General features: G+C 33.7%; 1 protein-coding gene across 3 annotated transcripts in view; it reads right to left on the bottom strand.

Annotated features, from left to right (window-relative positions):
- nompA (no mechanoreceptor potential A) overlaps positions 1 to 26,378 on the bottom strand; it is a 43,502-nt gene extending 17,124 nt beyond the window's left edge. The window contains exons 1-18 of one of the 3 annotated variants that reach the window (XR_012722711.1): positions 26,129 to 26,378; positions 10,192 to 10,509; positions 9,717 to 10,064; positions 9,421 to 9,515; positions 8,679 to 8,788; positions 8,405 to 8,614; positions 8,191 to 8,333; positions 7,603 to 7,789; positions 7,400 to 7,512; positions 7,059 to 7,316; positions 5,637 to 6,905; positions 5,043 to 5,520; positions 4,817 to 4,983; positions 4,668 to 4,761; positions 4,379 to 4,603; positions 2,019 to 2,273; positions 1,600 to 1,958; positions 1,472 to 1,527 (exon numbers count right to left, since the gene is read on the bottom strand). Coding sequence is in view for 1 of the 3 variants with exons in the window: in XM_075309997.1 (XP_075166112.1) it covers positions 1,472 to 1,527; positions 1,600 to 1,958; positions 2,019 to 2,273; positions 4,379 to 4,603; positions 4,668 to 4,761; positions 4,817 to 4,983; positions 5,043 to 5,520; positions 5,637 to 6,905; positions 7,059 to 7,316; positions 7,400 to 7,512; positions 7,603 to 7,789; positions 8,191 to 8,333; positions 8,405 to 8,614; positions 8,679 to 8,788; positions 9,421 to 9,515; positions 9,717 to 10,064; positions 10,192 to 10,294 (4,470 nt within the window). In the remaining 2 variants the exon portion in view is untranslated. Of the gene's footprint in view, positions 1 to 1,471; positions 1,528 to 1,599; positions 1,959 to 2,018; positions 2,274 to 4,378; positions 4,604 to 4,667; positions 4,762 to 4,816; positions 4,984 to 5,042; positions 5,521 to 5,636; positions 6,906 to 7,058; positions 7,317 to 7,399; positions 7,513 to 7,602; positions 7,790 to 8,190; positions 8,334 to 8,404; positions 8,615 to 8,678; positions 8,789 to 9,420; positions 9,516 to 9,716; positions 10,065 to 10,191; positions 10,510 to 16,981; positions 17,364 to 26,128 lie in introns of those variants that run through there. The other 2 variants (XR_012722712.1, XM_075309997.1) reach the window with 2 other exon arrangements.
- Positions 26,379 to 27,645: the final 1,267 nt, after the last annotated feature.

Below are 27,645 nucleotides of genomic sequence, written 5' to 3'. Positions count from 1 at the left end.
CGGCTGAAATTTGGTACATAGTGCTAGTATATGGTCTTTAATAAACATGCAAAAATTGGTCCACATCGGTCCATAATTATATATAGCCCACATATAAACCGATCCTCCGATTTGGCTTGCGGTGCCTCTAAGAGAAGCAAATTTCATCCGATCCGGCTGAAATGTGGTACATGGTATAAGTATGTGGTCTCTAACAACCATTCACAAATTGGTCCATATCGGTCCATAATAATATATAGCACCCATATAAAGTGATCCCCAGATTTGACCTCCGGAGCCTCTTGCAGGAACAAAATTCATCCGATCCAGTTGAAATTTGGTACGTGATGTTACTATTTGGTCCCTAACAACCATGCAAGAATTGGTCCATATCGGTCCATAATAATATATAGCACCCATATAAAGCGATCCCCAGATTTGTCCTCCGGAGCCTCTTGCAGGAACAAACTTCATCCGATCCGGTTGAAATTTGGTACGTGGTGTTATTATATGGTCTCTAACAACCATGCAAAAATTGGTCCATATCGGTCCATAATTATATATAGCACCCATATAAACCGTTCCCCAGATTTGATCTCCGGAGCCTCTTGGAGAAGCAAAATTCATCCGATCCGGTTGAAATTTGGAACGTGGTGTTAGTATATGGCCGCTAATAACCATACCAAAATTGGTTCATATCGGTCTATAGTTATATATAGCGATCCCCAAGCACACAAAAATTGGTCCATATCGGTTCATAATCATGGTTGCCACTCGAGCCAAAAATAATCTACCAAAATTTTATTTCTGTAGAAAATTTTTGTTCTATAGAAAATTTTGTCAAAATTTTTGTTCTATAGAAAATTTTGTCAAACTTAATTATATAGGTATTTAATCGGACTTTTTTAGTTTAATATATTCCACGTATGGACTACCTTGCAATTTAGAAGACGGTGTTAGGAAGTTTTACTATATCTTGCCATCGGCAAGTGTTACCGCAACCCAAGTAATTCGATTGTGGATGATAGTCTTCAGTAGAAGTTTCTACGCAATCCATGGTGTAGGGTACATAAGCTTCGGCCTGGCCGAACTTACGGCCGTATACACACAAAAAAATTTTTTCTGGATCAATCACGAACTTAATTGATCCAATTAATTTTTTAATTGAAATGTCTTCAATCACAGAAATGATAGTATCAATTAAAAATTAATTGAAGGTCAATTAAAAAATTAATTGATCCAATTAAAAAATTAATTGATACTATTAATTTTTGTGATTGATTTTTGTTTCAATTAAAAAATTTGTTAAATCAATTAAATTTTTAATTGAATATTTTTTAAAACTCAATTAAAATTTTAATTGGAAAATTTCCGTGAAATTTTTTTCTGTGTATACTTGTTTTATTTTATTTTTCTTATAAATTTCCCAAAATATGTTTGAAGGTCATTCATTGTAATTTAAAACATTTCTAAATTAATTTTGCTATCTTACCTCTATCATTTCCCGTACATGCTCTGGTTCATCCGTTTCCGTTTCTGTGGTAGCATCTTAAATTTGGAAATAATAAAAAACAACATCAGTTTGTTTCTTATCTCTTCTCAATAACAACACAAATTTACTTTTATTATTACCCTCTCCCAAAGTGGCCGTTACAGTGGTGGTATCATTCAGTTCGGCCATATCATCAATCAAACGTTCAGCCACTGGTTCCAAATTATTTTCCGTACTACTAATTTCCTCGTCGGTTAAAAGTTCTGTTTCATTTATCGATCTACGACGCCGACCAAATGAAGGCTCCTGTCTCCCTGCTGGACCTGGACAATATGCTGGTTGGCAACCATCACGACAAGTGCGTACAGTAGCTTCAAAGACTAAGAAATTAGATTCGGGTATTTTAAAAGCATTGAACCGGGCCTCCAATGTATCTCCATCACGCAATTTATCCAATTCGGGGAAAACATAAGGATCCACGGGACATCTAAAAAATAAACACTCCCATGTCATTGCATTACAATTTCCCCTCAAAAAATCAACTTACCCAAATCTATCTATTAGTTGTATACTTCTACCCGAATATGGATCTCTTGCCACAACATTTGTGGCAAATATATCTGTGGCATGATTGTAACCATCCAAAGCCTCCAGACGGAAGGTTAAAGGATCACCCACCGCTATAGTTGTTGTCGGCCTTCCCTGATACAGTATACTTAAGCGGACCTTGGAGCTTAAGGTATTCTCAGCTGGCAAATATTCTATGGGTATGGGACTACCAGAGCTGAGGGGATCAGAAAGACTTTATACAGAATCAAATAGTTTTGAGTTTGCAACAAAATATTGTCAGAGGGAATCACTTTTTGTATTTACTATGATTTTTAGGAAATACAAAAAACGATTTCCTTTATATTTTGATTGCTTTTGAATGTTGAACTAAATACTTGGGGATTAGTGAAAGCTACTTAAAATTAATATTCAAAGTTTTAATAGTTTGAAAGAATCATTTCAAAGTCATAGTAAATACTTCAATCTAATGCTAACTACTTTCAATCGGTTGCCAATTCTCTAAGAAGGGCGATACTACACCAGAAGAAGTGTAGTAACGACCTACAATACAAATAATACAATCTAGGACATATGTCTTCTAGATGTAGTCGTCGAATTGTGGAATATAATTAATAGATGTCGCCAGTGAATATGTCCTAAGTTTTAGGCAAAAACGTTTTAATTCTCAAATTACAAATCTTCAAATCGACTCAAATTTACTGACCGATTTTTTATGTTGGACAAAAATGAATATAAGTATTTTATCGTCGAATTTGTCGAAAATTATTTACTTATTTTTATGAAATCGGCGTGACATCTGCGTTTCTAATACAGTTTAGTTAATATTTTCTAAAATTAATTTATTTTATCAAAATTTTTTCCTGGTTGTTATTGAAAGCTGTAGCGAGGTGGATAAAACCTAATTGTTTAGAATTTCGCCCTGATCAAGAATATATAAGATTTATAGGGTCGTAAAAGGATGAATGTGTCATAAATGGAATTTCATGGTAATTATACATCCATTACATTTTGTTATTTTCATAACAGACTCTACACATTAAAGGCGGTACTATGTTCGCTTTTCGCGTTGAAATTTCGGCAGTTACTTTATTAAAATAATGAGATGAAAATCAGATGATTTAACTCAATTAATTCGCATTATCTTTTTATATAGATTTGTTTAAGATTTATCAGGAATATATTTGTTTTCATTTATAATTTTGATTGTCTTAGAAAAAGTAATCGCGAAAGTAAAGTGAGTTTTAATTTTTTTGAGATTTGTAATCCCATTTTCATAAGGGAAATGACAGTTGAAATCTAGTTAAATGAGAGTTTGAAAGTGTAATGGGAATGTTGAATTGTGATCGGACGAACATAAGTCGAATTTCCACTTGCAAAATTGTGTCATTGTATGTATTCGACTCGTGCAGTAGACTATTTGTTAAGGCTTCGCTGTATAACGACAACAAAATCAATAATAGATACACTGCAGAAAAAAATCATTGAAGGGGCGTGCAATACATATAATCTTCGGAATAGGTTTGATTTCTTCGTCGATCTCAATATGTAGGTAGCATTCCGTGTGCTTCAAAGCGGTAATGATTTTAAATTAGCTCCATCTTCTCTGCAATAATCAGAGATGCCAAAATTTCATTTGAAAAATCTCAATTTTTTTCAAAGAGTGATACATTGGAACAAATACAACAACGACATCTATTGGGTTTGTCGGCAATTTGCAATATACAAGTGTTTGTGGCCACATGTGGTTGTCTCCGCTAAGACATTCGTCCAAACGCTAAGCCTAAATGTATGCTATAATATTTTTTTTAAAGAACATAAAGCTAGCCATTGATATCAAAAACGGAGCCCTCTCAAAAGTGGATAGTTTCCGTGAAACATTTTACATACAAGTGTACAACTCCCAAATATAAGAAAAAATTGGGAGACCATGGGAGCCCACTTCTAAGAGGTTTAATGAAGCTCTATGGCTAAAATCAGGATTTCCATTCTGTGCTTGCCTTGAAGCAATTAATCGATTTGGAAGATCACAGAAAGCAATGCTACGTTGAAGACAAGCCCCCCCAAGGTTCAACTGGGACGATTGTTAAGACTGATTTTAAACGTCATTCAAGTGACGCTGAAGCGAATTGACCAAAGGGAATTAAATTTTGATATAATTTTTTGATGAACTGATACGATTTTAATCAGGCCCTAAATAATTTTCTACTCCATTATCTAAGGTGTACTTTTGCTCTAACTAAAATCCAAAATACTTTTATTTTCATGCAACTAAGAGATCCAAATAGTTTTCTTCTTCAACATATTCGCGAACATGTCGCGAAACCCTTGTGAACATACCCAGCTCCAATATAACCTGAAGTGACCACTGCTTCACCTGGACCTCGGAATACACAAGTCAAATTATAACGTTTATCACGACTCGTCTGGACATTATCAGAGAATTGTACTACGACAATATTGGTAAGGGTATCGCCATAACGTTGAGTTCCACAATCAGGATAACCTTGAGGTCCACTAATGCGTAAGACATTCACTGTGCCACCGTTACCGCGGAAGAAGCATCTGTTTCAAAAGGGTTAAGGAAATTAGTTGTCAATGGAAAAAGTCCCTTTCATATTAACTTTACCTATCATAATAGCCATAGGTATATATGCGTCCAACAAATCCTTCCGGTGTCCTTATGGTAAATTCCATACCTTCCTCGTTACAGGTTTGGGTAACTGGAAGACCAATATTTCAAGTCCACGACATTCCGAAAATCCAAATGCTACTTACCATCCATGCATTCACCATCCATACGTCCCGCACTGCTTCTTTCATAGAAATCATAATTTGCTGCATCGAAAAGATTTGGATCATGGACATCCATATCTCTAGAGTCTCGATCACTCAATTCACAATTGGGTATATCACGTTCATCATAATTTGTGGCTGCAGTATCCCTATAATCAAATCGAAACATGTTCTCCTTTTGAATTTTCCAAACCTCCAATTGGCTTACCTGTAATTAAAACTACGGCATATAAAGTCTCGACTTTCCACACATTCCCTTTCACATTGAATTAGAGAAGGTACAATTAAAGCCCTGCGTATGAAATGTCTTCTCATCTTATGACGTGCTGCTACTTGCTTGAAGTTATCACTTTCCTCACATCGGGTAATAGGAGGACGTGGTATTCCTGGTGGACCTCCTATAGGACCAATAGCACCTCCTCCACCATAACCTCCTACAGGGGCTATAGGTGGTGGTAAAGCTCCAGGAACAGGATGATCATTAGGCAATGGTGTTAGTGATCCTCCGGCACCTCCATGATAGGGACGATTGAAAGGATGATCATAGGCATATCCTCCGGTATTGGCAATAGGTCTACGGCCAGCTGGTCTATCTGCTTCATAGGGTCCACCATAACGATCGCCATAACGTTCCTCATATTCCATATCATAATAAGATGGTGGAGGAGGGGGATGACGATTATAACCTAAACGAAACCATGCTATTGACTTAAATGAATTTTCAAGCTTTTCTATCCTTGTCACTTGTACTCTGTCATCCATGTTCATTAGTTTATTAATTCTTTTTAGTATTCATCCTTACCTTGTCTGTAACCACCTCCTGATGAGCTGCCACCATAACGATTTCCATATTTGTATATATCTATGGGATATCGATCATTACCTACCGGGAACCGATTTGGCGATGTGGGTGGATATTTTCCGGGTGGATCCAACGGTGCAGGTGGATAACGTTTGGCAGAATCCGGTTCTGGTCTTCGAGCTCCGTGAATTAACTCATCACCAGGATAACGGGCATCGGGACCATATCTTCCTGGAGGCCCGGAACCATGTCTCAAATCATCCGTAATCATAGGATAACGTGAGTCATACGATGAAGGTCTAAATCTACGATCGGGGAAAATGCCTTCAGGATCATCACGTCCCGTATAACCTCCAACTGGTTCACGAATTGGGGGATAACGCATGGGATAACGACCTGCATATCGATCTTCCGAGTATCGGTGACCTGGCAAATATGGCCGATAGGAGGCATCGTCTTCTGGCGGATATGGTCTAGTATGAGGCAAATCCGATGGTAAACTGTTGTCATCAATGGCCGGATAACGTCCACCACCAACACCACCAATGGGTCTTCGTATTGGATTATAACGATCTCTTGGTAAGTAACGATCACCAGATTCAGGATAGCGATCACTTGGATAACGATCACCTTCCGGATATCGATCTGCATAACGATCTTTGGGTGGTAATTGATCATCATATGGATAACGTCCGGTACCAGGACGCTCTGGATAACGATTTCCATAAGGCCTATATCTATCGGAAATGGGATACCTATCTCTATCTGAAGGATAGCGATCCCTATGGGATCCTCCGTAAGGCATGCGATCATCTGGATATCGGTCAAGATCGTCAGGATAGCGATCACGATCACCAGGTAAACGATCGACGGGCAGACGATCGCCCGGTAATCGATCACCTGGCAAGCGATCTCGATCTCCTGGTAAACGATCCCGATCACTTGGCAAACGATCACGATCAGCTGGCAAACGATCACGATCACCTGGTAAACGATCACGATCACCTGGTAAACGATCACGGTCTCCAGGCAAACGATTACGATCCGCATCCAAGGGATAACGATCATCATCATAGTAACCACCGACTCCACCTCCGGGATAACGATCACGTTCCCTATCACGATGTCGATCCCGATCATCATAATCATCTGGATAGCGACCAACTCCTCCTGGTATTGGTCCGGGTCTTACACCTCCAGGTCCTACTCCACCACCACCTCCTCCTCCTACTCCCCCAGGTCTGTGTATACCTTGACCTGGATAACGGTCTGTAGTGTTAGTGAGTTAACAGTTGGTTTTGGTTAAATTAGAGGTTAGGTTGAGAGTTGAGTGCGAGTATCGTTTCAATGAAAGGTTGTGGGTAAATGTAATTAGTTGGTTTAGAAAAAGTGTCAAATGGAAAAGTACAACAATATAGTTACCATAATCAGGACTGCCAGGATCACCAGGATAACGATCGTAAGGTGGACGGCCATAATCACCGCCATCACCTGGTATTCTACTACCACCACCAATACCTCCACTTCCGCTGCCATAACGGTTACCTCCACCATAGCGATCGCCGTTATCTAAACCTGGACGATCAGATGGACGATGGCCTCCTCCGACTCCACCACCCATAGATCCTCCTATACCAGAATGACCATCACCATCATTACCATTGCCGCCTATGACATTTACTGGAATTATAGGAAATTTTGCTCAGATGAGTAACCTAATTAAATACCAGCTATTCCATGTGAGACAGCCAAACAATACTTACACATTAAATTTTCATAATAATCATAATCCGCATCATAAATAATACGCATGCCATCCTTCTGATTGTAGCGACTTAAACGACAAGTACGAAAACGGTCACTGTACACAGCAGATCTGTGAAATGGACATATGGCCATAGAGGATGGATGGTTAGTTTCTGTAGATATTCATGTAATGAAATCATGTCTGCAATAAAATGTTTACCTGCATTGGAAACTCGTTTGTCTCAAACATTCATCCAGGCATTCGCTTAATGAACGCCCCGTTATCTCCGAATGAAATTCTCCACCCAAACGGGAGTTGCGATAACGTTGAAATGCTGTATCTGGTCTTCGTCCACTCGAAAAGAGATGCGATGTTACTGAATTATCAGGATAATCGGTGGCTCGTTCTACATTTGAGAAGAAGACACAAATGTAAATTGTTAAAGATTATGTGTTGTGGAAGATGAGCATGCTAACAAGTAGCAGTTTGGTGAAATTAGGTAATGTAACTGGGATCTTCCAATGGAAATTTGACACACATTTTTTAGGAGCTGACAAAAACTGGCTGAACTTTTTTGGTCAATGTTATACATAAGAGTTAATGCGAAGTGGTGTTATATAAGTTGTACAACTAATCGTAAATTTTAAGTTGACCACCTATCACATCGTTTGACTAAGATTTTGATTAAGTGATTTCACACATCAAAAAATGATTATTTCCTCCGAATTTTAGACCAACGATGTTTTCTTTTTTTGTGCAATTTATCCTTATCGTTAAAGGTAAATTAATTTTTATTGGGTTACTTACGATTATCCAAGCACACTAGATCATAGAAGTGATGTGTAGGACTGGAACTTATACTAATGTCATCTTTTTGTGATATTGAATCCTCTTCGGATAATATACATTGCTTGGTTTGATCATCGAATTCAACTGAACGGCAAAAATATCTGCAATTAGATATCAAGATCACATTAAAGCAATTGATTCAATCGTCATACATCTCTCATAGATTACTAACTTTTCGGCTCTTAAGCACATTGTTTGACATTCTTCCAATGTCATATTATTGAAAATGTCAACTTCGAATGGACCACCCAAGCGTTTATTTTCCTCTTTGACAAATACGGCCAGACCATCACAGCGCCGTTCGGCATTTAAACAAGTATTTTCCAAATAATCTGAATTGGGATCATCTTCAAGAAGTTCAGGATGAGTGCGTCGCGTAAATCTATGTAAAAGGGGATATGACATGCAATGGATTGTTTAATAGGTGTTTTATGCGATAAACTTACCTGCTGAGTGTACAAGATCTCATGGTGGAATCAAAATTTGCTGAACGACATACAAATGAAAATTCATTGAGACATTTATCCTCACAATCCGAACGATTGGCGGCTGTTATCTATTTTTTTTGTATATAGAAAAAAGAAATTGTGGCGATGGTTAGTATTGTTTGAATAAAAATAAATGGTAGAATGAATGTGGTATATAAACGTTTAGTTAGACTTTAAGATTGAAAAGGAACACTGCGCCAATTGAAAAGCAGAGCTATTTTGCATCGAATGGTTATTTTGTGTATTTCGGACACATTTAACATAACATGTAGAGATACCAGAAATGCCAAATCGCATCTACTGCCTAAATTGTCCGCGGTTAGGTCAGATTAGGGTTACGAATAAAATTTTTAATTGAATTAAATTTTTAATTGAATCAATTAAAAATTTAATTGAAATTTTTAAATTAAATCAATTAATTTTCTAATCAAATATTTTTTTATTTCCAATTTAAAACTGGGGTTGACACTATCATTTTCGTGATTGAAGACATTTCAATTAAAAAATTAATTGGATTAATTAATTTCGTGAGTGAGTCAGAAAAAAAATTTTGGTGTGTAATTAAAAAGAAATTTCGTAGGGAACATATACATTTTCGTTTTAAAAAAACACATGACTGCCAGAAACATATTTAATGTTTATCATAACATTTTTACACTAACTCTGCGATTACGAAACATCAAATGATTGCAACACTTACCTCTTTTATATCCGATATGGGTAACTTTAGCTTTTTACGGGGATGGCGTTCAAACACATAGCGGCGACTGGGACATTCTCTTTCAGGACGGCTAGCTGTTATTAAATAATAAAGATAATGGAAATAAAAAAAAAATAATCAAGATTTTACAAACAATAATCAGAATAGAGAAACCAGTTATTATTATTGAAGATCATTGAAACTATTGTATTAGCTAGAAAAAAGAGTTACCCAACACCGTTCAGCTGGGCAATCCAACTGTTTTTCATCTTTTCTCATCCCACATCTACACTTACATGTCAAACAGATTTCATTGAAATGCACACTGTTTGGCACCAACATTAAACTGCCAATGCCTTCTGGCCCGGCCTGTTCAGACGTCAAATAGCACAATGACTCTTCATACTCCATATTGCCACCAAATGCCGTGATACGACTGCCAGGTTGGAAATCAAAACTGGTGCAGGTACGCACCAAATTATTGGAGCCGGTGCGATCACGCAAACATAAATCCTGACATTTCTCTAGAACGCGAAAAGGTGGAGCTGTGTCGCGTACCACATCATCATCATAGCCTTGGAGTTGTTGATTGGGCAGGCGTTCGTAGAGAACACGGCCTAAGCCATTCTTGCATGTGGTTTGAGCTGCAATGGACAGTGGCCACAAAAATAGCCATTATTAATATGGCATTCAATGATTCGATCGGTCGATAATACCACTCCACAAATGATGGGGAATGATAAATTACTGTTTGCCTATGGCATTACTCACCATAAATCTCCTGAACACTTATACTAACAATGGAAGCGATTAATAGAATTATTGTGGATTTTGTTGGTTTCATTATCATCCAGGAAACCAGCATGGTCGTCATGATGTTTGTTTTTCGTTAGTGGTTTTTTATTTGGAATTCTTCATGAATCCACAGAAGGAATGTTGTTGAGTTTGAAATATTCTTCTTATTGTCTTTCACACTCACAATTTTCTTGGGGGTGAAGTGAATGGAAATTTGTCTTCCCTCTAGTATTGGTTATCGTTGCAACATGATTTCTTAATCCTGGTTAGTCGAGTGTAATCAGGTGCGGTCGGCTGAAATGAGAAGAAAAAAATGGAAAAATAAAAATAAATACTTTAAGAATTTAAACAAACGTCACCAAAGGTAATCAGTCACGAATATTGCTAAAATTTTATGTTCTGCAATTTTCAGAAAATTTCATTTCTACAGATATATTTCTCAAAATTTTATGTCTATAGAAAATTTTGGCAAGATTTTATTTCTATGGAAAATGTTCTCTGAAGTTTATTTTTATAGAAGACTAGCGTAACCCGGCCCGCTTCGCTGCGCCTTCCGAAGCGTATTAGTAGGAACATTTTGCGTGAACTTAGTCAACCATATCCTTCGTGCTGAAAACAAATTCGAAAAGATTTGAATTCTTTCAAACAAATCGGACTACTTGCTTTTTCGTAAAATCGGACTACTTGCATATGTAAAACGGTTCGTCTTAAAAAATGTCGGGGAGAGGGTGTACCCTTTCCTCCAAATTTTTTTAATAATGTTCTGTATTCAAGTAGTTGGACAATCTTCTATATTTCTTGTGAATTTTAAGTGGTTTGTCAAGGAAAGGTATCCTTCTCCTCAACATATCTGAATATTAAGCACTATATTATAATAACATACAAAGAATTACTGTTTCCCATCCAATAAATCGGAAAAAGCAAAAGTAGTAAAAAATGTTACCACATTAACATTTGATAAAATGTTGGAAAATGCATGCATCCTCTATGTTAGCTCCCAATTTCATGTAAATTTAAGTTCTTTGCTAAAAAGAAGTCTGGCAGAAGCTTGTGCAAAAATAATAAAATAATGTACCGAGTTCCCATTTACGGACAACCCTCTACTTTCAATTTAAGAAAAAAAAAACTAACAAAAGGGAACCCACCTTCGCTCCACTCCGACCTGATATCGGACTATCACGTACCCTATATTAATTTCACAACAACTCAATGGTCCCTATAAATTCTATCGAAGTAAATCGACAAAGTTTATTTCAATTTTCCCCTTCTCCAACCAGATATCGAAAAATCATATACTTATTTAAAAATCATGTATAAATTTAATCACCTCCTCCCACGTTCCCTGTAAATTTCAAGTAGATCGGAGATGTTTAAATTTTGCTCTATTGTTTTAAAGGGACGTCACTTTCCCCGATACAATATCGACAAACATCGTAGTGAATAGCACCCCTAACCTTCCCTGAAAATTCGTGAAACTTTCCTTCAAGTGTGGGGCAAGAAAGGTGCCTCTTCGTTCATAACCTTCCCCCACTGATTTTGTAAATTTCAAGAAAACTTAAGAATCTTTGTTTTTTTTTGCAGTTTTAGAGGAGGATCTCCTCCCCGACCAAATATCGAAAAGTGATGTAGCGTATCTTTTGTAAAAGTCCCAGAAAATGTCAAGCAAATTATAAGCCTAAAGGCAAATTATAAGCCGTCCAAATATCACAAAATCAGGTATCAACTATTAATATCGTAACCTCTCCCCAGTCCTCTGTAAATTTGGTAAAGTTTAATGGTTTCTCTGTATGTAACATACTTAAGAGAAGCGGATGTCTCCCCGATTTTCCCCGACCAAATATTAAAAAATTAAGAACCTGATATAAATTTCATAACCTCACCCATTATTTCCGTAAAATTTCAGTCGGGGGAGTTTAGTTTTGTTTTCACTGTACTTTAACAAAAAAGTCGGGCAAATGGGTGGTCCTCCTCCCCGACCAAATATCGAAAAATAATGTAGCGGATTTTTGTCTAAATGCCAACCCCAACATTCAATGAAAATTTCAAGCAAATCGCACAATTTTATTCCAAGTTTCAAAAAGTAGGGCAAGGGGGAGGTCCCCCTCCCCGTCCACATATGAAATCATCAGGTACACCATATTAATTCCATAACCTCACCATATGTTCTCTGTAAATCTCAGATAATTTAGAGAATTTTAGTTTTTTCACTGTACTTTAAAAAAAGTCGAACAAAGGGGAGGTCCCCCTCCGCCACCAAATATCGAAATATGAAGTAGCGGATCTTTGTCTAGATGCCAACCCCAACCTTCAATGAAAATTTCAAGCAAATCGGTCAACTTTGGTCTAATTTTCAAAAAGTCGGACAAAGGGGAGGTTCCTCTCCGCGACCATATGTCAAAAAATGAGGTACCCTATTTTCAGCACATGAGTGCCCCCCACGATCTCTGAAAATTTCAAGTAAATCGGTTCAGCCGTTTTCGCGCCAACCCGGAACATACAAATAAACAAACAAACAAACAAACAAATAAACAAACATAATTTGAATTTTATATATATAGATTTTCCCATAATTTTATTTCTATAGGAAATTTTGTCAAAATTTTATTTCTATAGAAAATTTTGTCAAAATTTTATTTCTATAGAAAATTTTGTGAAAATTTTATTTTTATAGGAAGTTTTGTCAAAATTTTAATTCTATAGAAAATTTTGTTAACATTTTATGTCTATAGAAAATTTTGTCAAAATTTTATTTCTATTGAAAATTTTGTTAAAATTTTGTCAAAATTCTTTTTTTATGGAAAATGTTCTCTGGAGTTTATTTTTATAGAAGTTTTTTTTACTTCTATAGAAAATTTTGTCAAAATTTTATTTCTATAGAAAATTTTGTCAAAATTTTATTTTTATAGAAAGTTTTGTCAAAATTTTAATTCTATAGAAAATTTTGTTAAAATTTTATGTCTATAGAAAATTTTGTCAAAATTCTATTTTTATGGAAAATGTTCTCTGAAGTTTATTTTTATAGAAGTTTTTCCAACAATTTTATTTCTATAGGAAATTTCTATAGAAAATGTTATCTGAAGTTGACTTTTATGGAAGATTTTCCCATAATTTTATTTTTGTAGGAAATTTTATCAAAATTTTATTTCTATAGAAAATTTTGTCAAAATTTTATTTCCATAGAAAATTTTGTGAACATTTTATTTTTATAGAAAGTTTTGTCAAAATTTTAATTCTATAGACAATTTTGTTAAAATTTTATGTCTATAGAAAATTTTGTCAAAATTCTATTTTTATGGAAAATGTTCTCCGAAGTTTATTTTTATAGATGTTTTTCCAACAATTTTATTTCTATAGGAAATTTCTATAGAAAATGTTCTCTGAAGTTGACTTTTATAGAAGATTTTCCCATAATTTTATTTCTATAGGAAATTTTGTCAAAATTTTATTACTATTGAAAATTTTGTCAAAATTTTATTTCTATAGAAAAATTTGTGAAATTTTTATTTTTATAGACAGTTTTGTCAAAATTTTAATTCGATAGAAAATTTTGTTAAAATTTTATGTCTATAGAAAATTTTATTTCTATTGAAAATTTTGTTAAAACTTTGTCAAAATTCTATTTTTATTGAAAATGTTCTCTGAAGTTTATTTTTATAAAAGTTTTTCAAACAATTTTATTTCTATAGGAAATTTCTATAGAAAACGTTCTCTAAAGTTGACTTTTATGGAAGATTTTCCCATAATTTTATTTCTATAGGAAGTTTTGACAAAATTTTATTTCTATAGAAAATTTTATTTTTATAGAAAGTTTTGTCAAAATTTTAATTCTATAGAAAATTTTGTTAATTTTGTTTTTGTTAATTTTGTCAAAATTCTATTTTTATGGAAAATATTCTCTGAAGTTTATTTTTATAGAAGTTTTTCCAACAATTTTATTTCTATAGGAAATTTCTATAGAAAATGTTCTCTGAAGTTGACTTTTATAGAAGATTTTCCCATAATTTTATTTCCATAGGAAATTTTGTCAAAATTTTATTTCTATTGAAAATTTTGTCAAAATTTTATTTCTATAGAAAATTTTGCGAACATTTTATTTTTATAGAAAGTTTTGTCAAAATTTTAATTCTATAGAAAATTTTGTTAATTTTGTTTTTGTTAATTTTGTCAAAATTCTATTTTTATGGAAAATATTCTCTGAAGTTTATTTTTATAGAAGTTTTTCCAACAATTTTATTTCTATAGGAAATTTCTATAGAAAATGTTCTCTGAAGTTGACTTTTATAGAAGATTTTCCCATAATTTTATTTCTATAGAAAATTTTGCGAACATTTTATTTTTATAGAAAGTTTTGTCAAAATTTTATTTTTATAGAAAATTTTGTCAAAATTTTATTTCTATTGAACATTTTGTCAAAATTCTATTTTTCAAATTTTATGTCTATAGAAAATTTTGTCAAAATTCTATTTTTATGGAAAATGTTCTCCGAAGTTTATTTTTATAGATGTTTTTCCAACAATTTTATTTCTATAGAAAATGTTCTCTGAAGTGTATTTTTATAGAAGATTTTCCCGTAATTTTATTTCTATAGGAAATTTTGTCAAAATTTTATTTCTATAGAAAATTTTGTCAAAATTTTATTTCTATAGAAAATTTTGTGAAAATTTTATTTTTATAGGAAGTTTTGTCAAAATTTTAATTCTATAGAAAATTTTGTTAAAATTTTATGTCTATAGAAAATTTTGTCAAAATTTTATTTCTAGTGAAAATTTTGTCAAAATTCTATTTTTATGGAAAATGTTCTCTGAAGTTTATTTTTATAGAAGTTTTTCCAACAATTTTATTTCTATAGGAAATTTCTATAGAACATGTTCTCTGAAGTTGACTTTTATGGAAGATTTTCCCATAATTTTATTTCTATAGGAAATTTTGTCAAAATTTTATTTCTATAGAAAATTTTGTCAAAATTTATTTCTATAGAAAATTTTGTGAAAATTTTATTTTTATAGAAAGTTTTGTCAAAATGTTAATTCTATAGAAAATTTTGTTAAAATTTTATGTCTATCGAAAATTTTGTCAAAATTTTATTTCTATTGAAAATCTTGTTAACATTTTGTCAAAATTCTATTTTTGATGGAAAATTTTCTCTGAAGCTTATTCCTAAAGAAGATTTTCCCACAATTTTATTTCTATAGAAAATTTTGTTAAAATTGTATTTCTATAGAAAATTTTGTCAAAATTTTATTTCTATTGAAAATTTTGTCAAAATTCTATTTTTATGGAAAATGTTCTCTGAAGTTTATTTACAATTTTATTTCTATAGAAAATTTTGTCAAAATTTTATTTTTATAGAAAGTTTTGTCAAAATTTTATTTCTATAGAAAATTTTGTTAAAATTTTATTTCTATAGAAAATTTTGATAAAATTGTATTTCTATAAAAAATTTTGTCAAAATTTTATTTCTATTGAAAATTTTGTCAAAATTCTATTTTTATGGAAAATGTTCTCTGAAGTTTAGTTTTATAGAAGTTTTTCCAACAATTTTATTTCTATAGGAAATTTCCTCAAAATTATTTCTATGAAAATTTTTATTTCTATAGAAAATGTTCTCTGAAGTTTATTTTTATAGAAGATTTTCCCACAATTTCATTTCGATAGGCAATTTCCTCAAAATTTTATTTCTGTAGAAAATTTTGTTAAAATTTTAGTTCTTTAGAAAATTTGTTAAAATTTTATTTCTATAGAAAATTTTGTCAAAAATTTTTTCCTATACAAAATTTTGTGACAATTTTGTTTCTACCGAAAATTTTGTTAAAATTTCATTTCTACGGAAAATTTTGTTAAAATTTTGTTTGTAGAAGATTTTCCACCAATTTTATTTCTATAGGAAATTTCCTCAAAATATTATTTTTATAGAAAAAATTTTCAATGTTTTATTTTTGTAGAAAAAATTTGTGAAAATTTTATTTCTATAAAAATTTTGTTAACATTTTATTTCTATAGAAAATCGTGTTAAAATTTTATTTCTATAGAAAATTTTTGTTAAAATTTTATTTCTATAGAAAATTTTGTCAAAATTTTATTTCTATAGAAAATTTTGTCAAAATTATATTTCTATAAAAAAATTTTGTCAGATTTTTTGTTACAATTTTATTTCCATAGAATTTTTGTCATAATTTTATTTCTATAGAAAATGTTCTCAAAAATTTTCTATGCAAATTTTCTCAACATTTTATTTCTATAAAAGAAAAGAAAGAAAACAAACATAAAAAAATAAAACAATTATTATCAATAATTATAATTTTTCTAGGACAAATTCATTATAAAAAATACTTTATGTTATTCTTCGAATACAACTCTGGCAGAATTAATTGTCATCATTTTCGGTCAAAAATGAGAACGCTTCAATAAAAATGACCTTAATAGATATTTGTTGTGCTTTTTATACCAACAAAAAAAAAGAGTTTGAACTAAAATTCTAAAATTTGGTGTTTTTCATTGGAAAAAAGAAGTTCATAAAATTTGGCCATGCGTAACTTGGGTTTGTTGAATGGTGACAAATTCTAGTGTTGGTTTTTTTAGAGGGGTGTATAGTTGCAGAAACACTAGCTAACACCTCACCCAGACAACCAAATATAGCACAGGGGAGTTAGAAGCTCCAAAAAAAACATTTGTCGCGTTATGATCTTAATTTACATTTGATCGGCTCCACCAAACATTAAAAACGCATATTAATGAACATCACACACACACACACCCAAACACTTACTTCTTTTGGGGGACAAAAACAAGTGAACGCGAAATCTGATTTCAACACCGGAAGTTGCTTCCGGTTCTTTGTCACCTCACTCTTGTGGGGCTCTTTTGTTGTTGTTCTTAGCTGAGTTTTATAATTTAAACCAAATAGTTTTTTCTCCAATTTATTTTAGTTGGTGTCGCCTGTTTGGTAGCCACCAAATATTAATATTATCAACTTTGGGTTGGATTGTTTTTATTATTCTTAAAAATTTCATATAATTCCAATTTCTAATCACCCTGGGGAGGCAAACGAACTTCCACTTGATCGCCTAATATGGTTGAAAGTTGCCGATACTACAACGTAAAATAATTTAACTTGAAGCACAGTTAATTACAAATAAAAATTACGATTATTTGAAATGGCTGCCCAATTGTAACTGAGAAGTTTTTGTAGCTTTGTAGTTTGATGTCGACATTGGCATTCGGTGGATTTACATTTTGACTCCCCCTATTGTTTGAGGTTTTGCTATTTGGAATTAATTTTAATTGTTATTTAAATTATTTAGTTTTTATTGGTCGCTGTTGTTATTATTATTATTATTATGGTTGTTTGGGATAAAAATGCAGCTAACCGGTGAGTTACTATTTTGCGGGAGATGCTGGGTGTGTTCTATCTGAGAAAAATTGGGGTGCATATTGTTAGCATTTAAACTACTAGTTAGTTACTAGTGAAAAAGGGCTAGTCGCATTTCTATCGAAAGTTCTAATTAGAAAATGCAATCAAAGAATGACACCTGCTCACGAGGCCGAGGCATATATTTGAATTAAATTTAATCGTATTGCTATTGAAGCCAATAGGTAGCCCAATGGGACCAAACTGACTGTGGAATGGTGGACAGAGAATAAAGTGTCCCATTTTTGTCGGAGGCGGCTGACACTAAATTGACGGCTAAGCCGATTTAATTTTGTCTATTCGGCGGCGGACATTTATCCATTATCAAATCAATTTTAAGTTATCCGAATTTTAAAGAGATTCATTGTACAACCAATCTGACAATCAAATTTACGTTTCATTAAAATTGTCTGAGCTAAATTTTTGCAAAATTATTATAGCAACTTAATAATGATAGATTGTCGTTGGAAGGCTGTGGAGTCGTCTGGTATAAAATGGTCGGCGATGGCACTCGGCGTCTTCATTCTCTGTTTCCCACTGTAAAATCAAATTGAGGTTGTTCGAATGATTATGGGATTAGTTGTAAAGGGTGGTTAAAATTTCAAGGGCCCATATTAATTTTGAATAAAACACAAACTATTTGGGAAATTATTGTAATTTTATTTTATTACGATATATTGGTATTACTCAATTATGTATGGAACAAAATATCGGCCAAATGGGCGCCGCGACCTCGGTGGCACACCTTCATCCGATGGTCCAAATTTTCAATGACACTGAGGCATAATGGAGGTTCTATGCCGTTTAATGTGCCGAATTATCTCATCCTTTAGCTCTGGAATTGTTGCTGGCTTATCGACGTACACCTTTTCTTTCAAATAACCCCAAAGAAAAAGGTCCAACGGTGTCAAATCACATGATCTTGGCGGCCAATTGACATCGCCATTACGTGAGATAACACGGCCATTGAATTTGTTGCGCAAAAGAGCCATTGTTTCGTTAGCTGTGTGGCAAGTGACACCGTCCTGCTGAAACCACATATCGTCCACATCCATATCTTCCAATTCGGGCCATAAAAAGTTCGTTATCATCTCACGATACCGAACACCATTCACAGTAACTGCCTGACCGGCCTTATTTTGGAAAAAATACGGCCCGATGATGCCATCAGTCCATAAACCACACCAGAGAACGACTGCGATCTACCGCAACCGATCAGTGTATTTAATAAACACCAATATTTGCAATCTTAAAACACCAATTGGTAAAAAAAATTTCAACCACCAATATCCAATGCAACCGGCGACTGTCGGTGTTTGTTAGTATGAGTGTTGGTTTTTCGACAATCACTCTTGGATTCTCATTCGCCCAAATGCGGCAATTCTGTTTATTGACGAATCCACTGAGGTGAAAATGTGCCTCATCACTGAAGATGATCATCCACTATTGCCATTTCTTGGAACCATTCTGCCCATTCACGACGTCCATGGTTCAAATTGAGTAAGTGTGAAATAGATCTTTTGGGTGAAATTTTTGCAGAATTGATATAGCAACTTGACATTGAATAATTGTGGATGGCAGAAAACAGAATAATTATAAGTGAATTTGTCTGATTTAATGAAATTTTTTTGATTTATTGGCGGCTAAGTTTGAGTCGAGATAATCCGTCAGGGCAAATTTCTTTTCTTTCAGGAGCGATATTTTAGGCAAACGACATTTTCTTTCAATTCTAAAAATTTCCTTTGAAAGCGAATAACAACAACTTCAACTAATCGTCAAAACGCTTCTAATAAATTTTGATTTAATTTCTCTCAAATAAAGGATTTTACAACAAAGGGAAATTTCGTTTGCCTAAAATTTCGATCCGGACCCACATTTCTGCACCCATAGATATGTGGGTGCAAGAATAATGCGAAATCGTCGAGTGTAAAAGTACTATCAGAAAATGGAAAAATGCTATATGGATGCCTTCACATGTCGGGATGAGGGGAAACGTAAATGAAATTGCCCTATAAATTAGGAAGGAAGTTGAAGATGGATGAAAATGAATTTGGAGAACACAATATCCATAGAAGCGCCCGAATTTAGATGAAGGGCCCTGGAGATATATTTTGTAAGATGTAGAACAGTCGTGCAATGGTCTGAAGGCCGAGGAAAATGCCATGGAGCGAACCAAACATGAAAAAAACTACAGAACTACTGAAGAAGAGTAGGACGATAGTCATGGGATTGTACATCTAGAGTTAGGTTAGGTTAGGTGGCAGCCCGATGTATCAGGCTCACTTAGACTATGTGATACCACATTGGTGAACATCTAGAGTTAGTGACATATCTGTGTCGAATAGCTGCAGCGGAAGACTAAGGATAAAGACCCCTTGGAGCAATGCCTATATGATTTTGTATCCCGGAAATTCCCAGCATTTTGCCATATTTTCATTTCCTCTTTCGTGGGAATGGAAAAAGTGAGAGATAAACAACTAAATACAAATAACACTTAGTTGCATTCACGGGTTATAGATGCCGTCACATATGACCAAAGGTAATTCCAAACCTGACCCACATGAAAAGATTTTTTTACTTGTGCCAAAAACGATAAACTTCTCGATGAAGGCGTCTTACCCTTAGTGTTAAGCTATTCGACGTCATAAAAGAGAATTCTTTTGATCTTAAACCAACTTGACAGTAATACACATGAAACAATTCTTAAGTATAATAGAAATATAAATCCCTAAATTCGATGATTTTTTTGGGACATTACACTGAAAAAACAGTGAACCAGGAAGAAAACTTTCGGTTAATTTTAGAAAATTTTGAATATTTGTAGAAAATTTTAACTAAACAGTATTACAAACGTTGGCATCACGCCGATGTCATAAAAATAAGTAAATATTTTTCGACAAATTCAAGAAAATTTATTAGACATAACTAAGTTTTTTCACTTGTTAAAAACTTTTTTTAGTTTGAAGGAAAAACTTGGAATTCAAAATTGCAAGAATGTCTTTAGTGACGTACGAAGTTCATGATGGACGCATTTTTGGTAAGATTTACAAATTTAAAGAAATTCTGAACTATTTTGTGGAAGACACGGATTTAGTTAATCTTTATGCTTCATTTGAGTATTCCTCGGGTTTAGTTAATTTAATTAACGTACACAAAAAATTATTACAGTGAAGAAAGTTTTCTCCAAACATAATAGTTCTATGAACTAAAATAAAGTTAAATTGGCTTTAGTGAAATACAGAGTTCACTTTTTTGAGTGTAGGAAATAAATTGTAATTTTTCATTTTCTGCTTATTTCTTTATGTGCTATCAAACTGATTTAAAAAACTTAAATTTCTTAATTCAAACCTGACATCAGTGTTGAAAGACATATGTATCCCATTTTTGAACGCTTTTTTGCTTTGTAGTCAAGATACAAAAGTCAACATAAATAAATACGCTATTATTAATTTTAAAGATTTTTTCAGAATTTTTAAAACCAAGTTGACCTTAGTCCAACAAAATTTTCCTTCATGTAAGGATATCCACTTTTTAGTCGAATCACTTAACTATGCTAAGTAAAATTCGCATTCGTATTTTAAGGACGAGAAATTTTTGACCTCAAGCCAATATTTTTTTCCGGGTGAATTATATTGGCAAAGTCAAGTCATACACTAATAGAAAAAATTACGTTCCATAATCGTGAACGGATGGTGACAAAATGAAACGAAACGTTCACAAAAAAACCAAAACGGAATGTTCAAGATTTCGACCACGGGCGTTCACGATTTCATGAACGGCATTCGTTTTTCTTTGGCCTTGAAAAGTCTTAAATTAAATAAAAATATAATTAAGGGGTTGAAAGTTATATGGAAAGATGATGCACAGCGGTGGTGAAAAAATGGTTCAATTTGGGAAGAATAATTCTCGTATGTAAATTTCATAAGGAATTAGCATAAAAGACCCAAATTAAATCGTCTCACCTGGCCATATCTCGCCAACACTGAAACATATGTATAGTCAGGCTTGCGGCATTTTATTTTCAGTAACTTAATAGTATCAATTCCCTTGAGCTTCCCGTCCAATAAGCTCGAATAAATATTGTATGTTATTAACATTGTAAGACGCTGTTATGGCAACATCGCCGTTGGTGCAATGTGCTACAGCAGCTGTTATGGCGTATGGTACCAAACTTTATGGACCACACAAACCAAGAATAGTTTGAAGTTGCGAATGAGAATTGTAAACCTAGTACAGTTTTGAATAAATGCGATATAAAGCATTTTTTGCATCCTTTTTATCGGGGAGCCTATCTAACTTAAATTAAACAAGTATATATGGTCGTAAGTTCGGCCAGGCCGAATCTTATGTACCCTCCACCATGGATTGCGTAGAAACTTATACGAAAGACTGTCATCCACAATCGAATTACTTGGGTTGTGGTATCTTAAATCGTTTCCTAAATTGTGAGTTAGTCCATACGTGGTATATATTACACAATAAAGGTATGTGTAGGTAAGTCTACAAATAATTACGACTCGATATGGACTTTTGCACGGTACGTAGAGAGGCAGAATTGAAATATGGGGGTCGCTTATATGGGGGCTATATACAATTATGAACTTGATATGGATCAATTTTTGTGTGATCGTTTTTATCTGAGGGCTATATATAACTATAGACCGATATGGACCTTGTTAGGCATGGTTGCTAACGGGCATATACTAGCACAATGTACCAAATTTCAACTGACTCGGATGAAATTTGCCCCTCCAAGAGGCTGCAAAACCAAATCTCGGGATCGGTTTATATGGGGGCTATATATGATTGTGGACTGATATGGACCACTTTTGACATGGTTGTTAAATATCATATACTACCACTATGTACCTAATTTCAACCAGATCGGATGAATTTTGCTTCTCCAAAAGGCACCGGAGGTCAAATCTGGGGATCGGTTTATATGGGGGCTATATATGATTATGGACTGATATGGACAACTTTTGGCATGGTTTTAAATATCTTATACTAACTTCACGTACCAAATTTCAACCGAATCGGATGAATTTTGCTCTTCCAAGGGGCTCCGGAGGACAAATCTGGGGATCGGTTTATATGGGGGCTATATATAATTATGGACCGATTTCGACCAATTTTTGGATGGGTGTTTAAGGCCACGTACCAAATATCAACTGAATCAGATGAATTTTGGTCTTCTAAGAAGCTCCGGAGATCAAATCAGGTGATCGGTTTATATGGGGGCTATATATAATTATGCACCGATGTGGACCAATTTTTGCATGGTCATTAGAGACCATATACTAACACCATGTACCAAATTTCAGCCGGATCGGATGAAATTTGTTTCTCTTAGAGGCTCCGAAAGCCAAATCGGGGGATCGGTTTATATGGGGGCTATATATAATTATGGACTGATGTGGACCAATTTTTGCATGGTTGTTAGAGACCATATACTAGGTTAGGTTAGGTGGCAGCCCGATGTATCAGGCTCACTTAGACTATTCAGTCCATTGTGATACCACATTGGTGAACTTCTCTCTTATCACTGAGTGCTGCCCGATTCTATGTTAAGCTCAATGATAAGGGACCTCCTTTTTATAGCCGAGTCCGAACGGCGTTCCACATTGCAGTGAAACCACTTAGAGAAGCTTTGTAACCCTCAGAAATGTCACCAACATTACTAAGGTAGGATAATCCACAGCTGAAAAACTTTTGCGTTCGGTCGAAGCAGGAATCGAACCCACGACATTGTGTATGCAAGGCGGGCATGCTAACCATTGCACCACGGTGGCTCCTAATATACTATAGATCATATACTAACACCATGTACCAAATTTCAGCCGGATCGGATGAAATTTGCTTCTCTAAGAGGGTCTGCAAGCCAAATTTGGGGGTGCGTTTATATGGGGGCTATACGTAAAATTGGACCGATATGGCCCATTTGCAATACCATCCGACTTACATCAATAACAACTACTTGTGCCAAGTTCCAAGTCGATAGCTTGTGTCGTTAGGAACTTAGCGTGATTTCAACAGACGGACGGACGGACATGCTCAGATCGACTCAGAACTTCACCACGACCCAGAATATATATACTTTATGGGGTCTTAGAGCAATATTTGGATGTGTTACAAACGGAATGACAAAGTTAATATACCCCCCCCCATCCTATGGTGGAGGATATAAAAATATTCACAATTTCTTTAATTCAAAAATAGGTTTTCTACATTAGGTTTACGACTTTTGCGACATACGTGTTATACCGTCGTAAACGTATGTCTCAAAAGTCACAGTTTGCGACAGGCCAACTCTGAACACAGGTTCTAGTCACGGAAATAGTTTTTTTTTTTTAATTTTGTTTATAAATTTGCAATCATTACGTTTTCAGATCATGAACGCTGGTTGTTGTTGTGACAACGCATGGTGTCATTTAATCGTTGTCAGATTGACACCGCATATTCTCCGTGAACGGATCATTTTGAAAGAAACACGCCGTTCATGATTTTTGTTATGAGTGTATGTTTCGCTGTATATTGAATATTTAGTTCTAATTTCCATCGATGAAAGATAAAAGAAAAACTGTAAATGAGAAAATAAGAGCTCCTCTGGAACTCAAATAAATATTTTTTATAGATTTTTTATAGATCCAGAATCGTATGTGGATCAGGTCAACAGAAATAAACTTATTGTATACAAAACACGAATATACTTGATCCAAATAATCCTCTTCATACAGAATAAATTCGTTGAATTTACTAAACCCGTTGCAAATTCTGCCCTCCGAAAAAGTCAAAGAAAAATCCTATATCCGATTTGACTGTAGTTCATGAAAATTAGATATTTTAGTAATATTTTGTAAATGTGAGAAAATTTTCCCTATTTTTATTTTTTTTTTGGTTTCAAAGCTTCTCTAAGTGGTTCGGACTCGGCTATAAAAAGGAGGTCCCTTGTCATTGAGTTTAACATGGAATCGGGCAGCACTCAGTGATAAGAGAGAAGTTCACTAATGCGGTATCACAATGCACTGAATAGTCTAAGTGAGCCTGATACATCGGGCTGCCACCTAACCTAACCTAACCTTGCCTCGGAATCAATACCAAAATCTTTAAAGGAAGGTCAAAATCTTTGGATCCAAATAAACTTTGTTTTGAGTGTAGACGGTCAATTCACTGGTCTCAATAACTCCATAGGTTAGGTTAGGTGGCAGCCCGATGTAGGTCCCTTGTTATTGAGCTTAACATAGAATCGGGCAGCACTCAGTGATAAGAGAGAAGTTCACCAATATGGTATCACAATGGACTGAATAGTCTAAGTGAGCCTGAAACATCGGGTTGCCACCTAACCTAACCACCATGTTGCAATTAGTACAATATTTTACTTAAAATTTTCTAAGATAAACCGAAATTTTCATTCATGGTAGGTTTGTTTTCATTCATGGTAGGTTTGTTAAACTCAATGACAAGAGCCTCCCGAAAAAGGGCCTATATCGATAGTACACGCGGAGGAGGAATATGATCACCCGAAACATGTTTCCAGACCACAATTATATTTGGAAAAATAACCAAAAATAACATTTTGCTATTGAAACATGTTTTTGGTGATCATGTTCTTTCTCTTTGTGTAGAGTTTGAACTAAAACCATTTGTACTAGCATTAAATTATGCCTTTGGCAAAGTCCAATCATCGATGTGAATGCAGTTTTTTTTATTTAAAAATTCATAATATGCTACAGACCCAATATTAAATGATTTTCAAAAATTGTATACCAGAAACAGAAGTAGGCATATCGCAGTTCATGTAATCCGCTATGAGAAGTTTTTTCAAAGAATATTATTTCATGAGATCCACGGTGGTGGCTATATAAGATTCGGTGCTGCTGATTTTATGACTATACTCGTATGTACTTGTTTTTGACGAACTGAAATGGCCCTGTGTTCTTCATTTCATTAAGACACGTGAAAATGATTCTTGAATCTGTTTGGTTTTTAGTTTTTTTTCTAAAGTGTTCTGGTTTAAAAAGGAGTATTTAGTTTTCACTTGACAGATATTCATATACAAAATTCAGTAACAGTAAGTTTAAATTTATTTTATTATTATTTTTTTTAATGTTTATTACAGTGAGTGATTCAATTTTATTTTTTGTATAATCCTTTTAATAGTTTTAGTTATACTGTCACAATTTTGATAGTATATCAATATATTTCTGAATTCTTAGACACTATTTTGAAAATCACTTTGTCATCACATAAACATTCAATTTATTTATTAGTTTTTTTATCTTTTATAAACTTTTAGGAATATTGTATATTTTATATATAATATATGTAGAATTGAAATAATATAAATAAAAAGGATTAGTTGTTTGTTTAAATGTATTTACACATTTTTTAAATATCTTTTTTTTTTCAGTTATGCAATTTCTACAGTTTTAATCTTTCTTTTGGGTAAGTACACATTAAATTTTATTATTTTAATTAGAATTTCTCTTTTTTGTCAACACTTACATATTTAAATATGTTTTCTTCAATTTGAAAATTATATCCTTTTTCTAATGATAAGTATTTTATTTCGATTATATTTTTTATTTATTATCAATGTTATCGTATAGGTATAAATTAATTAAATTAATATTCCGTTTCAATCACTCTAAAGGATATTGAAATATCCTTTTCCGTTATATACCGATATTGAATAGATTTATTAGTTTCCAATTTCAATAAAAAACCGATCGTTTGTTTTGGAGAAAAACTCGACTGATCGTAAGGGAATTTCGCGTTGAACTGAAATTATTGTCCATCAACAAAGTTAATAAACTCCAATGGTAGAGTACTGCTACCAATCTACATAATGGAGGAAAAATCCATAATCAAAATTATTGCCACCGCCAACGAAAACAAAGGCAATACCATGCCAGAACAATCAACATATCACCACCCCCACCCTTCTCAGCAAATGCCAAAAGAGCAGTAGCGGCAGCATTAACTGCCGCCCGTCACAGCACCAGCAAAAAATAACAATAGAACATGGAATAAATTCAAAAGAACATTACCATCATGCATATGCCCACTTCTGATCAGCGGTAGTCATCATCAACATCGTTATAGGAAGGTGGTATCCACATAAACCATTGGCGATCAGATTCGATGCCATTAGCACTAGCAGCGCTAACAATTGCATGCCATACCATGACATATCTGACGTAGTCGTAGAATTTAATCGGTAAAATTTAACTCCACTGTGGCAGAGGCTGCCACCCACCACCACCACCACTTGTTCTGCACCTAGATTGCTATTCTCATCTGTCTCCATCAATGGTCAACTCAGTAAAGCTGAGCGGTTGCGTTTAATTAGATGCGTAACAATGGTAACAGAACTGTTAAACATTTGTGGACATAAACTCTGAATTAATCATAGGAAACCATTTGGATTTAGCCCCCTCGGGGAATAGTTAACACTATGAGATTTGTGTTGTGCGATGGTTGTAAATATTTTCAATGGTCGAATTTTGGGGTAGATTTAGAAAGGTTAGGTCTCAACCAATTGCAACCAACTTCAGATTGCTTTCATTTCGTAAGTGCTTCTCTGACAGTTGACAGATCTCTTCCAGTGACAGTTCATTTTATTGTTTACAAGTTTACAAAAGCATTTTGATCTATTGGACCCAAAAAAAAGTGAACCCACCGTGGAAGAAAATTTAGGTTTATTTTAGAAAATTTTAACTAAAATAGTTTTCTAATTGCAACATGGTACAAATAAGTTAATACTTTTTGTCAAATTGAAGAAAATTTTTTAAAAATAATTTTTTTCTGTTGTTTTAAGAAAATTCCATATGTTAAAAGAAAAAATTGGATTTAAAAATTTTTAAAATGTCTTTAGCGCTGTACGAAGTTCGAGACAGGTACAATTTTAGTAAAATTTACTCATTTGAGAGACTTATGAACTCAATTTAAGCAAACTTCTGCAATTTTAGGAAAATATGAACTATTTTATTTTTTGGTAAAATTGTGCACTATATTTGTAT

The sequence above is a fragment of the Haematobia irritans genome, chromosome 5 (genome assembly GCF_050003625.1).
Source record: "Haematobia irritans isolate KBUSLIRL chromosome 5, ASM5000362v1, whole genome shotgun sequence".
Lineage (NCBI taxonomy): Eukaryota > Metazoa > Arthropoda > Insecta > Diptera > Muscidae > Haematobia > Haematobia irritans.
Note: the sequence above shows the minus strand (reverse complement) of the source record. Positions and strands in the feature narration are given on the sequence as shown.